We start from the raw sequence: 14,691 nt of genomic DNA on the forward strand, positions 1-14,691 counted from the left end.
AATTGGCGAAAATTATTTTATTTTAAATTTATTTATTTGGGGGAAGGACAGAGACAGAGGGAGAGAGAGAATCCCAAGCGGGCTCCATGCGTCAGTACAGAGCCTGATGCGGGGCTTGATCTCACAAACCATGAGATCACTGCCTGAGCCAAAATCAAGAGTGGACGCCTAATCGACTGGGCCACCCAGGTGCCTTTGAAAATTATTTTAAAGAAACCGAACAAATATGAAAAATAGCTGGAAATGATCCTAAAGACATACAGCAAATGAAGAAACGATTTAATTCAAGAAAACCTACTAGGGGCTCCTGGGTGGCTCAATCAATTAAGTGTCTGACTTCAGCTCAGGTCGTGATGTCACAGTTTGTGAGTTCGAGCCCCGCGTCAGGCTCTGTGCTGACAGCTCGGAGCCTGGAGCCTGCTTCAGTTTCTGTGTCTGCCTCGCTCTCTGCCCCTCCCCTGCTCTCTGTCTCTCTCTCTGTCTCTCTCCCTCAAAAATAAGCACTTTAAAAAAATTTTTTTGAAAACCTACTAACATCAGTTAAAAACAGCAAGAGTCTGTGCTGTTTTTTTTTTTTTTAAGTTTATTTACTTGTTTTGAGAGAGAGAGAGTGGGGGGAGGAGCAAAGGGAGAGAGGGAATCCTAAGCAGACTCCTGGCTAGCACAGTGCCTGATGAAGAACTGTGAGTTCATGACCTGAGCGATATCAAGAGTCAGATGCTTAATCACTTAATTGACTGAGGCCCTCCTCCCCGCCCCCCACCCCGGAGCCCCGAGTCCGCGCTGTGTGACTCAAGACCTCACTCCCTCACCTCTCCGAACTCAGCGAGGTGGAAACTCCACTTGACTGGTGCAGCCAAGAACACAGGGATCACTCTCCACCCAGCAACCAGTCGGTGGGCTTTCTTCCCAGGAGGGGCAAGGCATCGGCACTTCTTACCCTGTCCATCTCATCCTGATGTTGAAGCTAAGTTGCAGGCTGATGCAGCCAAGAGGTGGAGGTTCCCTTCTTCCAACTAGTCCCCGCTGGTGGTACAAAGGCTCTACCTTGAGCATGGTGCACCCAGAATATGGGGCCTCAACTGCCCTTGCTCTGGTTCGTAACATTGTGGTTCCAACCCAAGAGGGGAAAGCTGAGCAGAACGGAGGGTATTGCCGACCCCGTGCCGCTGGCGAATTCCCTTCTCCACGCACTCAACTCTAAAAGAGGGAGAGCCAGAGAAAAGTGTGACATCATTGCCATCCCCAGTTCGAGCCTTGGCTCAGAAATTGTGCCTGGGTGAGGCAACTGGGAGGAGACAGGTGGATCGACTGGACATATAGATGAAACTATAGGCTGGCCAGTTTGCTGGAGTGACCTGGGAAAAGAGGCCACGAGGGAGAATATGACCAGGGTCAGAACAAATCTCAAAACACTGAGCTCAGGAACATCCCATCAAAGGAGCCTGAGTCTGAATGGACCCAGCTGTGGAGCAATGTATGCCCCTGGCATTATTGAAAACAATAGATCAGCCAGCAATTAGTGGAGCTTAATAGCTAGGTGCAGCCAGGAAAAACCACAAAGACAAAATAATTGTTATTACAAGGTGACTGAGGGCACACTCAGGGCTGTGCACTTGAGAAACAACAACAGAGGCTCAATACTGCCAGGGTGAACGGTCTGGCTCTTGATTTCGGCTCAGGTCATGATCTCATGGTCATTGAGATCGAGGCCCATATCAGCTAGAGCCTGCTTGGGATTCTCTCTCTCCCTCTCTCTCTCTCTTGCTCTCACTCTTGCTCTCTCTCAAAATAAATAAATAAACATTAAAAAAAAAAGGTCTCCACTAAAATAATCTAGTAGGTCACTAAATAATAAAAAAGCAAGCCCTTGGGGGGCACCGTCAGTTAAGCAACCGACTTTGGCTCAGGTCACGATCTCATGGTTTGTGAGTTTGAGCCCCGCGTAAGGCTCTGTGCTGATAACTTGGAGCCTGGAGCCTGCTACAGATTCTGTGTCTCCCTCTCTCTCTGTCCCTCTCCCACTCACAGTCTCAGTCTCTCTCTCTCTCTCTCTCTCAAAAATAAAATAAACATTAAAAAAATTAAAGAAACAAAAGCAACCCCTTGGGTGGGGTGGTGAGGGAGTAGCAGCATGCAGAATTGTCTAAAATGTCCAGTTTCTAACAAAAAATTATGAGACACGCAAAAAAAGAGTATGACCCATACACCAGGGGAAAAAAGCAGCCTATAATTGCAACCAGATGTAGGATTTAATATACAAAGGCAGAAACCATTAAAAACATTTTAAAGAAATAAAGAAAGGGATGATGACAATATCACATCAAATAGAAAATATCAGTAAGTAGACAGAAATCGTAAAAAAGGAACCAAATGGAAATTCTGCAGTTGAAAAGTATAGAAACTGAAATGAAAAGTTACTAGTTGAGTTTAACAGTAGATTTGAGCTGAAAGAATCAGCCAACAAGAAGAGAGCTCAAAGAGATAATGCCATCTCAGAGAGGAAAAAAAGAATGCAAAAAAATTAATAGAACCTCATGAAACTGTGACCCACAGGGTTAATGAGGTTGAAACTAGCATAAAGTTTAAAGCTTGTTTCCAGAGAACTCTTTCCCCCTAATCACCTGTTGTGTCTTTTCAGACCCCGCTATCAAACCCACTAGTTGTCTCTGCAGAAGCCTGGGCTCGTGGTCAACTGATACAGTTCCAGCCTATGAACAAGCAAGGCCCTGCCTTCCTTACCCAAGATAACAAGCCAAGACCCCATCCAGTTTATACTAGCTCTTGGAGCATGCCCACACCCCGTCTCCGTGTCCTAAGATATAAGATAACCTGTTGACATCAGGGCTGAATATTAAGTCTTCCTCTAAAGTGAACATGGGATATATGTTATATGTATATTTGCTCAATGCACATGCTACATTGTGCCTCATGAACAGTCATAAGTTTCCCTGCCCTATTCATCAATATGTATGCAATCTCAACCCCTACGATTATTAAAAAAAAAACTTGTTCTCTCCTCTTTTAGGCAGACCGATTTGAGGCTTGCCCTCCTGTCTCCTCACTTGTCTGCCTCTCAAATAAACCCTTTCCTGGCTGCAAACCTAATGTTTTGGTGATCGGTTCTGCTTTGTATTGGGCAGATGGATTTGGGTTCGGTTACACTCATAGAAATTTGGGACACCACTGCCCATACCAACTCAAGTGTAATGGGAGACCAGGAAAGACAAAGTAGGAAAAATACTCAAAGAAATATTGACTGAAAACTTCTCCAAACCTAATGAAAAACTACTATTACTACTACTACTACTAATAATGGCCTACACATCCAAAAAGTTCCATGAACTTTAGACTCAAAAACACAAATAGATTAAAAATGAAAGAATGGAAAAAGATACATCTGGCAAATGGCAACCACAAGAACACTGAGGTAGTTATGCTAATACCAAACAAAACAGACTTTAAAACAATGTTACCAGAAATAAAGAGGTACATTTTATAATGACAAAAGTCACTCCATGAGGAAAATGTAAAAATTATAAACATATACATCTAAAAACAGAACACAAAATGGGTTCCCAGACAAAAATAACGGGCAGAAATGAGAAGAGCAAAGACAATTCAGGGGTGCCCGGGTGGCTCAGTGGTTAAGTGTCCGACTCTTGATTTCCGCTCAGGTCATGATCGCGTGAGTTCGAGCCCCGCATGGGGCTCTGCGCTGACAGCGCAGAGTCCACTTGGGACTCTCCATCTCTCTGCTCCTCCCCTGCTTATGTTCTCTCTCTCTCTCTCTCTCTCTCTCTCTCTCTCAAAATAAATAAATAAACTTAAAAGAAATTTTAAAAAATAAATAACACATTTTTTAAAAAAAAGACAATTCACCAGTGACACTTGGAGACTTCAATACCCACTTTCAAAAATGAACAAAACTGTGCAGAATATCAACAAGGAAACACGTGACATTGTGGTTTATAGGAAACCTAAAGGCCTTGGAATCTCTTAAGTGATGGCAGATTAAAATTCTCATTAATACCCTGCCCAATGCAACTCTTCCACCTGGCTGTTCCTGAGTGACATCCTTTCATAACACACGATATAAGTAGGTACTTCTCTCAGTTCTGTGAGCCCCTCTAGCAAATTAACTGAACCCAAGGAGTCAGAAGTCAGTCAGAGGCACAGGTAACAGTCTGGACTTGCAACTGGTGTCTGAACCGGCGAAGCAGGAGTCTTTAGAACTCAGTCTTGCAGAATTGAGCTCTTAACCTGTGGGATCTGATGCTATCTCCAGAAAGCTAATTAAGTTAGGTTGTAGAACACCCAGCTGGCCCAAGAAGTGCTTGGCGTGGGGAAAAACACCCACACGCTGGAACTGGTAGCAGAATCACAAAACAGAAGACAGGAACAACACTGTAAACCAACCAGACCCATTTAATAAAATGGAAATAATGCAAAGTCTGTTCTTCACTCATAATAGAATAAAAAAATCAGTAAAGAAAGAAATCCGGGAAACTCACAAATAAGTGGAAATTAAACAACACACTCCTAATAACCAATGAGTCAAAGAAGAAACTAAAAGGGAGATTAGGAAATACTTTGAGATAAACGAAAATGAAGACACAACTTACCAAAATGTATGAGATGCAGCTAAAGCAATGCTTAGAGGGAAACTTATAGTTGTCAATGCCTGTATTAAGAAGGAAGGATCTCAAATCAATAACCTAACCTTCTGCCTAAGACACTGGGAAAAAAAGACAACTAAACTAAACCTAAAGAAGCATAAGGAAGTTATATTAGTATCCTAGTATTGCTGTAAAAAAATACCACAAATTGAGTACTGGAAAGTTATTGTCTCCTAGTTCTGGAGGTTAGAAGTCAAAGATTTTCCTTTTGGGGGGCTCTGAAGGAGAATGTGTTCTATGCCTCTCTCCTACTTCCTGGTGGTTACTGTCAATCCTTAGCATTTCTTGGTTAATAGAAGCATCACTCCAATCTCTGTGTCAGTAATCAGGAAGCTTTCTCTTCTCTGTGCCTTCATATGGTACTCTTATAAGGAGAGCAGTAATTGGATTTAAGGTCCACCAGGATCCTGTATGACTTCATCTGAATGTAACTAATTACACCTGCAAAGAGCCTATTTCCACGTAAGACGACGTTCACGGGTACGAGGGCTTAGGACTTCAACCTATCTTTTGGGGGCACCGTTCAACCCACAACACAAGAAAATAATGAAGATTAGAGAAAAAAATTAATGAAATAGAGAATAGAAAAATACAGAAAACTGTTGAAACCAAAAGCTGATTCTTTGAAAAGATCAATAGAATTGACAAACCTTTAGCTAGAATGACCAATGACCAAAGAAACAAAGACTCAAAGTACTAGAATGAGAAACGAAAGAGGGGTTATTATCACTGATCTTAAAGAAATAAGGTTTATATTAGATACAATTAGAAACAACTATATGCCAACAAGTTAGGTAAATTGGATGGAAACAGCCAATTCTAAAAAGAAAAACTACCAAAACTGAGTTAAGAAGAAACAGACAATCTGAATCAACTGTTAAGAAGTAAGATACTGAATTAATAATCGGAAAGCTTTCCAAGAAAAAAAGCCCAGGCATTCAGACAGGTACTGAATGCCATCAAATATTAATTAAGGAGAATTAATACAAAATTTCAGTAAAGTCTTCCAAAAAACAAAAGACAAGGGAACGCGGCTCAGTTCATTCTATGTATAAGGACAGCATTACCTGGATACCAAAACCAGACAAAGATATCACAAGAAAACTACAAACCAATATCTCAGGTGAATATGGACAAAAAGATTCCTCAACAATACAGTAGGAAACCATATCCAACAACATATAAAAAATATTACATGCCATGACCAAGTTGGATCTTTCCAGGAATGCAAGTCTGGCTTACCATCCAAAATCAATTCATGGAATACACGACATAGAATAAAAAACAAAAGACACTTTGTCATCTCAACAGACACAGCGAAAGCATTTGACAAAATCCAAAATCCTTTCATGATAAAAACGCTCAACAAACTAGGAATTGGAGGGAACTTCCTCAACCTGGTAAGGCATATCTCTGCAAAACCAAGAGCTAACCTCATACTTAATGGCGAAAGGCTGGAAGCTTTCCCCTAAGATCAGAAATAGACAAAGATTCCATTTACATGAAATCTTTGCAATAGGCAAATCTAAAGATATAGAAAGTGGATTAGTGGTTGCTTAGGCAAGGGGACCATGTGGAGGTGGGGAGTGATAGATGAAGGGTGTAGGCTTTGTTTCTGAGGTAATGAAGATACTATAAAACTGATTGTTGTGATGATTGCATGTACCTGTGACTCATCTTAATAAAGCTGTTTTTCAAATGTTTTAGTGTTTATTTATTTTGAAAGAGAGAGAAAGCACCCACACACGAGCACACAGGCACACTGTCGCTGTCGGTGCAGAGCCCGCTGCAGGGCTTGATCTCGCTACCTAGAGATCATGACCTGAGCCAAATCAAGAGTGGGACGATTAACGCTTACCTGAGGCACCCAGGCACCCCTAAGCGGTTTGTTTTTTTTTTTTTTTTGACATCATTAGAGACACCATTAAAATAAGAATTAGGGAGGATCTGCCTTTGGCATTCATGGAATCCTCAACAAAGGAGGTTCCAGACAAGAGGTGAAGCAACAGGAACAGAAGTGGACAGAGCGCCAGTGTATATACCAGGAGAATGCTCATAATTGCAAAAGCACCCAAACCACCCAGTATCCTTCAAGCAAAATGGATAAACGGTGCTATATTCCCACAATGGCATACTGCACAACAACGAATCTCAGAAATGTAATGGCCAGTAAATTAAACTACTGGGGCTCCACCAAAATAAAAAGCTTTTGCACAGTGAAAGAAACCATCAACAAAACAAAAGAGCAACCTGCCGAATGGGAGAAGATATTTGTAAATGACATATCCAATAAAGGCTTGATGTTCAAACTGTATAAAGAACACACCAACCTCAACACCAAAAAAACAAATAATCCAATTAAAAATGGGCAGAGAACTTAAATAGACATATGTCTAAAAAAACATACAGGTGGCCGACAGACCCGGGCAAAGATGCTCAACATCACTAATCTTCAGGGAAAGGCAAATCGAAACCACAATAGGATATTACCTCACACCTGTCAGACTGGCTAAAATCAAAAACATAAGAAACAACAAGTGCTGATGAGGATGTGGAGAAAAAAGGAACCCTCATGCGCTGTTGGTGGGAATGCAAGCTGGTGCAGCCATTGTGGAAAACGGTATGGAGTTGCTTCAAAAATTAAAAATAGAATTACCATATGATCCAGTACTTCCAGTACTGGATATTTACCCAAAGAAAACTAAAACACTAATTTGAAAACACATATGCACCCCTATGTTTACCACAGCATTATCTGTAATAGTCCAGATATGGAAGCAGCCCAAGTGTCCATCCACAGATGAGTGGATAAAGATGTGGGGTATATGTGTGTATATATATGAAATGGGGTATTAGCCACAAAAAAAAGAATGGAATCTTGCCATTGCAACGACATGGATGGATCTAGAGAGTATATTACCAAGTGAAATCAGTTAGAGAAAGACAAATACTTTATGATTTCATTCTTATGTGGAATTTAAGAAACAAAACAAATGAGCAAAAAAAAAAGAGAAGGAGAGAGAGAGAGAGAGAGAGAGAGAGAGAGAGAGAGAGAGAGACAAAAAAACAGACTCTTCAACAGAGAGAACAAACTATTGCCAGAGGGGAGGTAGGTAGGCGGATGGGCAAATAGAAGAGGATTAAGAGTACACGCATCACGACGAGCACTGGATAATGTAGAGAATTGGGGAATCACTATATTATATACCTGAAACTAACATAAACACCGTATGTTAATTATACTGGAATTAAAAATTAAAAATTTTTATTTAAAATAAATAATTTTTTTGTTTTAATTTTTTAAATGTTTATTTATTTTTGAGAAAGAGAGACAGAGAGAGAGAGAGACAGAGAGCACATGAGTGGGGGAGGGACAGAAGAGAGGGTGACACAGAATCCAAAGAAGGCTCCAGGCTCTGAGCTGTCAGCACAGAGCCCGACATGGGGCTTGAACTCACAGATCACATATCATGACCTGGGCCGAAGTGGGACACCCAAACAAGTCACCCAGGAGCCCCTAAAATAAATAATTTTCTTAATGTGATATCTACTTAGAGAAGCTAGCACAGAAGACTAAACACACGACAACGGAATTTTTATAAAGCTCAGAAACAAGCAAAACTAAATAATGTATTGTTCAGGCATTCATATATGTGTGATAAAATTTTACAAAAACAAAAACAAAAGCTGAGTTACAACGAACAAAGAACAGGATGGCGGTTACCTCTAGAGTGGGTACTTCTAACGGTGACACCAGAGAAGGAACAGTTGAGTGGATGCCATTCATGTCCATGTTGGCATGGACAACATTCTCGTTCTTGGGTCAGGTGGTAGGTTCACAGGCATTCTCTATCTTACTATACTTTATAACTACATATATGGTTATAGACATTTCTTTTATGTCCAATAAACTGATAGAATAATAAAAGAAAAATCTTAAAGTGAATAGGTGAGTGGAAACCTGCAAATGAAGACGATTCTTTCTGGAAGACTGAGAAAGAAGGAGAGGGGAGAAATAGTACGAGAGCAAACGGGAGACACAGGTAATGGGAGAGATTTTAAAATGAAGGCAAATGGCATGAGTTTATAAACCAAAGGGAGAAGTCTGCAGAAAGAGGAAAAGACTGGAGGTGAGAAAAGACATGACCAGTAAGGGCTCCAAAACAGGTAGAGAAGAAGGGATACGGGACAAGGGCACTGAGGCCAGGGAGAGAACCTTGAAAAGAAAGCAAGCCTGTCCTGAGACTAGATGAGGAAGTGAAAATACGTTGTAGATATAAATAAAATTCTGGAAGAAGATGCACTGAGGGAGGCAGAAAGATGAAGAAAACCATATACAATGGTATCCAGCTTTCTTGAAGTAAGCACTGAGGTCATCTGTTGAAAATAAGGAAGGCAGAGATGAGCAAGCAAGGAAGGTTTGAAAGAGTCGCAAGAAGTTGACACAGAACAAGTGAAAAGCAGGCACAGATGAGATGAGAAACAAGAAACCACTAGCAGCATCAAGGGGGGGTTGCCTGCATTTCCCAGCAGTTCTGTCCCTGTGGTGTGGCAGCAGGGCCCTGGGACAGCAGTTGGAGGACCCTGGACTGGGGGGCGGGGGCAGCAGGAGGGAGCCTGGGAGGAAACTTCAGACTACACCAAGTGGTCCTCCAAGATAGGGAGAGGGCATACAAGTTTACTGATAATAATAACAGCCTCCGTGATGGGCAGCTTTTAAAGCCTATTAAAAAAAAAAACAACACCACTGAGTTTAGAGAAAGAAACACACACACACACACACACACACACACACACACACACACACACACACAGGAAAGACTGACTGAGCTCACTGGACTGAAATAGGCCTAAGACGTTAATGTTGGTTATCTTTCAGAAACAAGATTGTATTTATTTCTAAAAATTAGTAACTTGATGCAGCGAAAGCAAGCAATGAAGGAAGTTTACAAATATGCTAACAGCCATCCTAAGAGTAAGAAAGAATAAAAGTGAATTTTCCCCTTTTGGTCTTTATTTTCCAAATTTCAGTCACAGAATTAAATTACTTTTATAATAGTAATTTTTAGTTTCTGTGGGAACAGAGGCTTCAACAGAATTGCTGCATTCTGAATCCACAGGTTTCAAACCACTGGTGTTTTTAAATCTTATTTGCCATGCTGGTTACATCACAATGAAAAGTCCCTCTCTGCTTTGCCCTCTACTTTATCTCATCGACCTTTGATCTGCTTAGATTTTTTTCCTTTAACTTAGTTTAAAAAAAAAAAAAAGCCAGACATTCGAGAATTTCACTGGGTAAGGATTTCTAATCCTACTGATAAAATAATATTGCACAGGCTTGAACATGGACACATTCTGCTACCTGTGCTATGGCATCAGTGGACAGTAATGGACTTGGGTCATCTCCATCCTTGCAATGAAGATGTCAGATAAAGAAGCACTTAAAATTCAATTCTCTTTCCCCCCCGCCAGCTTTTTTTTTTTAGTGTTTATTTCTTTGTTTTGAAAGAGAATCTCAAGCAGGGTCCACACTATCAGCGCAGAGCCCGACGTGGGGCTCGATCTCACGACCCTGGGATCATAACCCGAGCCACAATCAAGAGTTGGATGGTTAACTGATTGAACCACCCCGGCACCCCTCCCCCACCGCAGTTTACTCCCAGTTAGTCCTGGACCAACTATTCTCTGTGTTGTTGCTAGAAGGACTACCATTGCCTCTGATGCTCTGGACACTGAAGAGTGCAGAAAACCTCCACTGTCTCCTGACATGACACTGGGAACGGGGCTCCCAGTTCTGTAGGGCTTTGGCCACCTTGGATCTGGATGGGGTGACCCCAGCAAAGGCCTCTGATCAGGTCTCCAGCACCTCTGTTCCCAGTTTGCCCTTTACTTCCGAAGAGCACCATACACCATTTCCCCCTGTGCAAACTCCCCTGTCTGTGGGATAAAGTCCAAAGGCCTGAGAAACAGAGCCTTCCACAACCACTTTCCAGGCTGTCAAGCCACTCAGGGCAAATCTGTCTTTCCACTTCTGGCCTCTGCACCTTTGCACATGCCGGACTCTACCTGCGACATCCCTCTTCTCATTCTTCTGTGTGCCCAGCTGACACATTTCTCCTTCAAAACCTCAGTCATGAAATACCTCTTCTTAAAGTTCTTTTTGCATCCCTTCCTCCCAGGAAAGGCCAATCGCTCTTGCCTGTGCGTGCTATGCTGTATACAGACGTCTTTGTTCTGGCACCTATGACCGTCAGCCCCAAGAGTACAGGGGCTGACCTCTATTCATCTTGGTGCCACTACTGCACTTCTTCTCTGCTTTGGCCCAGCGTCAGAAAAAAAGAAGGCACTCCATGTGTGTAGAGTGAAGGCTGAATGACCTAGCTCATGGACCACCACCCTTTCAGGGTTACTGCTGCCCCAGACAGGCCTCCGGAGAGAAAACAATGCGTTGGGGGTGGGGGTAGGGAAAAATCTTGCTAGAACTCATTCATTCAAGAACAACTCTGGTGCACCTATTATAATAGCTATGGAGAATTTTTTTTCTCTTGAGATAGAGAGAGAACAGGTAAGTAGGGGAGAGGAGCAAAGTGAGAGAGAGAGAATCTTGAGCAGGCTCCACAGTGAGCAAGGAGCCCAACACAGGGCTCCATCCCTGGGACCATGACCTGGGCTGAAATCAAGAATCGTACACTCAACCGACCGAGCCACTCAGGTACCCTTGGAGAATGTTTTTTTAAGAGATACAAACCTGGTCCCTACTTTCAAGAAGCACAGAGTTGATCAAAAAAAAAAAAAAAAAAAAAAAAAAAAGCTATATTCAGATAAGTTTAAATAATCATACCATATGACCAGGTGTCAAGGAAGTTTGAAAGAAAATATATACCCAAGAAAGTCAAAGCAGCCTGGCGAGGACTCAATTCCAGATCTCCCTGTTACTAGCTCTTATTAGTTGTAGGACCTTGAGGAAGTGACTTCACCTCTCTCTGCCTCAGTCCCCCCACCTGTAAAGAGGATGAATTCTGACCTCGTATTGTACTACTTCCTCTCCTTCTCTCTGTTCCAGCCACTCTGGCTTTCTTTTACTGTTCCTCCCCTGTTCGGCTCACTCTGGACTTAGGACATTGACACCTTCTGGTTCCTCAACCTAGAACGTTCCTCCCAAATCTGAACCGTTCAGGTCTCTACTCATACAACCTCCTCAGAGATAATTTCCTGACGACCTGCCCTAGATAGTATCTCCCCTCCCATGTCCTGCCTAATGCCCATACTCGGATTTATTTACTCCACAACACTTACCAGTGCCAAAAATCACACTATTTGTCTACCCTTTTTAATTTCTGCCATCTCCCACTAGGACATAAATTCCTTGAGGGCAGGGTCTTAGTCTTAATTGGATCCCCAGTGCCTAGAATGGCTGGCACAGAGTAAATACTAAAAAAAAAAACAAAAAAAAAAAATTGTTAGGGGCACCTGGGTGGTTTAGTCAGTTAAGCATCTGACTTTGGTTCAGGTCATGATCCTACTGTTCATGAGTTCGAGCCCCACTTTGGGTGAAGCGCTGACAGTGTGGGGCCTATGTGGGATTCTCTCTCTCACCCCCTCACTCACTCATGCCCCCCCTCAAAAAAAAACAACAACAACTGTTAAATAAGTGGCGATAACAAAAAAATAATACCTACATCAAAGGGTTTTGTAAGGATTAAATAAGACAGTGCACATTAAAGAATATAAAGTGCTTAGTACAGTGCCTAGCAGGTAGTAGGCTCAGTAACATCAGCTAATACTATTCTCTAAGAAATCCAGAAGAGGCTGAGGTCAACACAGGGAGAAGCAGTCACCAAAGTTTCAAGGAGGAAGCATCTTGAGCTTGATCTGGAATGATAAGGATTGTTCTGATGGGTAGAGAGGTGGGGGCACCGTAGGGAGTTAGAGGTGTGCCCCTGTCTGAGCCACCCTCCCCCATGTGTTCTTTGCACCTCCATTAAATGCAGAGCCATCACACTTAGAGGCATCTATTGACCAGCCTCTGTCTACCCATCCATTAATCCACTTCCCTTTCATTTCTGTACCACCAGAGCCTAAGACAAATTTCGCTACAAAAGGGCACAAAATAATGTTGTTGAGTTCACTTTAGAAATCTGTAGACCAGCAATTCAGGCCTACATGTCCATCCTAAAGAAATACTCAAGTGTCAGCATTAAAAATCATGTACGAGGATGTCCTCTACAGCATGGCTTGTGAAGGGAGGAAAAAAAGTTAGAAATACACAGAATCTCCACCCACAGGGAAAAAATAAAACTTACTATGGTATGCATCCATATTGTATAGAGGTTAAATTGAACAACAAGATAGATGTTTATGTACTGATATCAAACAATCTCCAAAAGACAGTTTTATTGGGGGGGAAGGGGAAGAAAAGAAAGGTTGGAGAATACACACTATGTGATCTCATTTACAACAAACAAACAAAAATTTTAAAACCACATACATACAAAACCTAAAGATTTATCTGGAGATACACACACACACACACACACACACACACACATTTTTTAACCACTGTATTTTCAGCTCTTCAGTACCATGCCTGAAACATGCAGTAAGTGTTCAATAAATGTTTGCAGAACAAAGGATGGCATATGTAAATGTACAGAAAAGGATTAGGAAGCAGATCTGCTTTTCATGCTCAATGTTTCTGTGCTGTTTGCATTTTTAAGTCACCACATTAATGCGTTACTTGTATAATTAAAATGAATTCAAAACAGTTCTTTAAAAAAACAGTTGCAGGACCTGGATAAAAAGAGACCCGCGCACTCTTCATAACTTCTCTGGGTAACTAATTTACTCGTCCTGGGCAATTAGGGCTCTTACACAGCAACTCAACGCTCACTTTAACAAATCCAGCTTCAGACATAAAGAGGAGTGGGAAAGTGCTGGGTTTTAAATTGTTCCTGCAAACCCGTTAAAGGCATAGCATTTGTAAGGGCGCTCTCCTGGAGCTAGGGCTCTAGCCCCCTGCCTTCCCCGAGCAAGCCAGGCCGCAGAGAAAGGCAGGCAGGTGGGCGTGGAAAGTCCTCCAGGTAGGTGTGAGCACGCGGCGCTCGGGTAGGGAAACTTACTTTCCAACCGGCCCCTACTCTAGCAGTAAGCTGCCTCTCCTGCTCAAGCATCCTCCTCCGGAGGAACCAATTTCTTCTGTGATCCGCCCAGAGCCCACAGGTCACCTGGTTAGTGGAGAAGTGCGGTGTTAAAACCCCGGGAGCGGGTTGTGGGTGGCATCTCTGCGGTTCGGCTCTCTCACCCGGGGAAGGGTCTGGAAAAGGTCTCCTGCATTTCAGACCAGGGGATCAGCAGCCCTCGCCCCACCGGCTAATTCAAAGTTGCGCGCCCTGGCGCCCTGGCCCTTGGGGGGGGGGGGGGGGGTGCGGGGATAAGCGCAAGGGCGGAGGGTTGGCCTCGGACCCTCATTCACACCCGGAGGCGGCCCTGCCCGTGCCCCTGGCGGGGACCGGTCCTCCCTCCCAAGTCTCCGCTACCTCGGGCCGGTACGCTGCGGACTCGGTCTTAGGCCCCCGGCGTGTGAAGGACAAGAGGGCGGGCGAGCGGCGCAGAGCCGAGCCGGAGATGCAGATCCCAGGGCTCGCCAACCGCCGGCAGAGAGGTGCGGCGTGGCGGGCACCTTCTTCGGGTCCGCTCCGCACAGCTGCCTCTCAGCTCCGCGCTTCGCTCCGGGGCGTCGCGGGTCCCAAATGCCGCAGCTGCCGCGGGAGTGAACTCCGCACCTGGGAAATCGATCCGAGATGCGCAAGGGCCTCCCATTGGTCTCAACGGCCGGCGGGCCCCGGGCTGGGGGCTTCCAGTGGGGGAGGGGGCCGAGGGCGGGTGCCCGGCTGTCCATCACAGGCCACGCCCACTCCCGCCCTACTCCCACTACGGCCCCGCCCGCTGGGGGGGCGGGACCCTTGTGCGCCACGCCGAAAACTTGTCTCCTCCCCGGGAGATTCTATTGACT

The 14,691-nt window shown here is 43.7% G+C and overlaps 1 protein-coding gene across 2 annotated transcripts in view; it reads right to left on the reverse strand.

Annotated features, from left to right (window-relative positions):
* Positions 1 to 14,517, reverse strand: part of ATP7B (ATPase copper transporting beta) — a 74,028-nt gene extending 59,511 nt beyond the window's left edge. Inside the window, exons 1-2 of one of the 2 annotated variants that reach the window (XM_053899906.1) lie at positions 14,216 to 14,517; positions 13,799 to 13,903 (exon numbers count right to left, since the gene is read on the reverse strand). In XM_053899906.1, coding sequence (XP_053755881.1) covers positions 13,799 to 13,849 — 51 coding nt within the window. In that variant the 5' untranslated portion in view covers positions 13,850 to 13,903; positions 14,216 to 14,517. The remainder of the gene's footprint in view (positions 1 to 13,798; positions 13,904 to 14,215) is intronic. The other variant, XM_053899913.1, reaches the window with a different exon arrangement.
* Positions 14,518 to 14,691: the final 174 nt, after the last annotated feature.

The sequence above is a fragment of the Panthera pardus genome, unplaced genomic scaffold, assembly GCF_024362965.1.
Source record: "Panthera pardus isolate Hobbes unplaced genomic scaffold, ASM2436296v1 HiC_scaffold_1, whole genome shotgun sequence".
Classification (NCBI taxonomy): domain Eukaryota; kingdom Metazoa; phylum Chordata; class Mammalia; order Carnivora; family Felidae; genus Panthera; species Panthera pardus.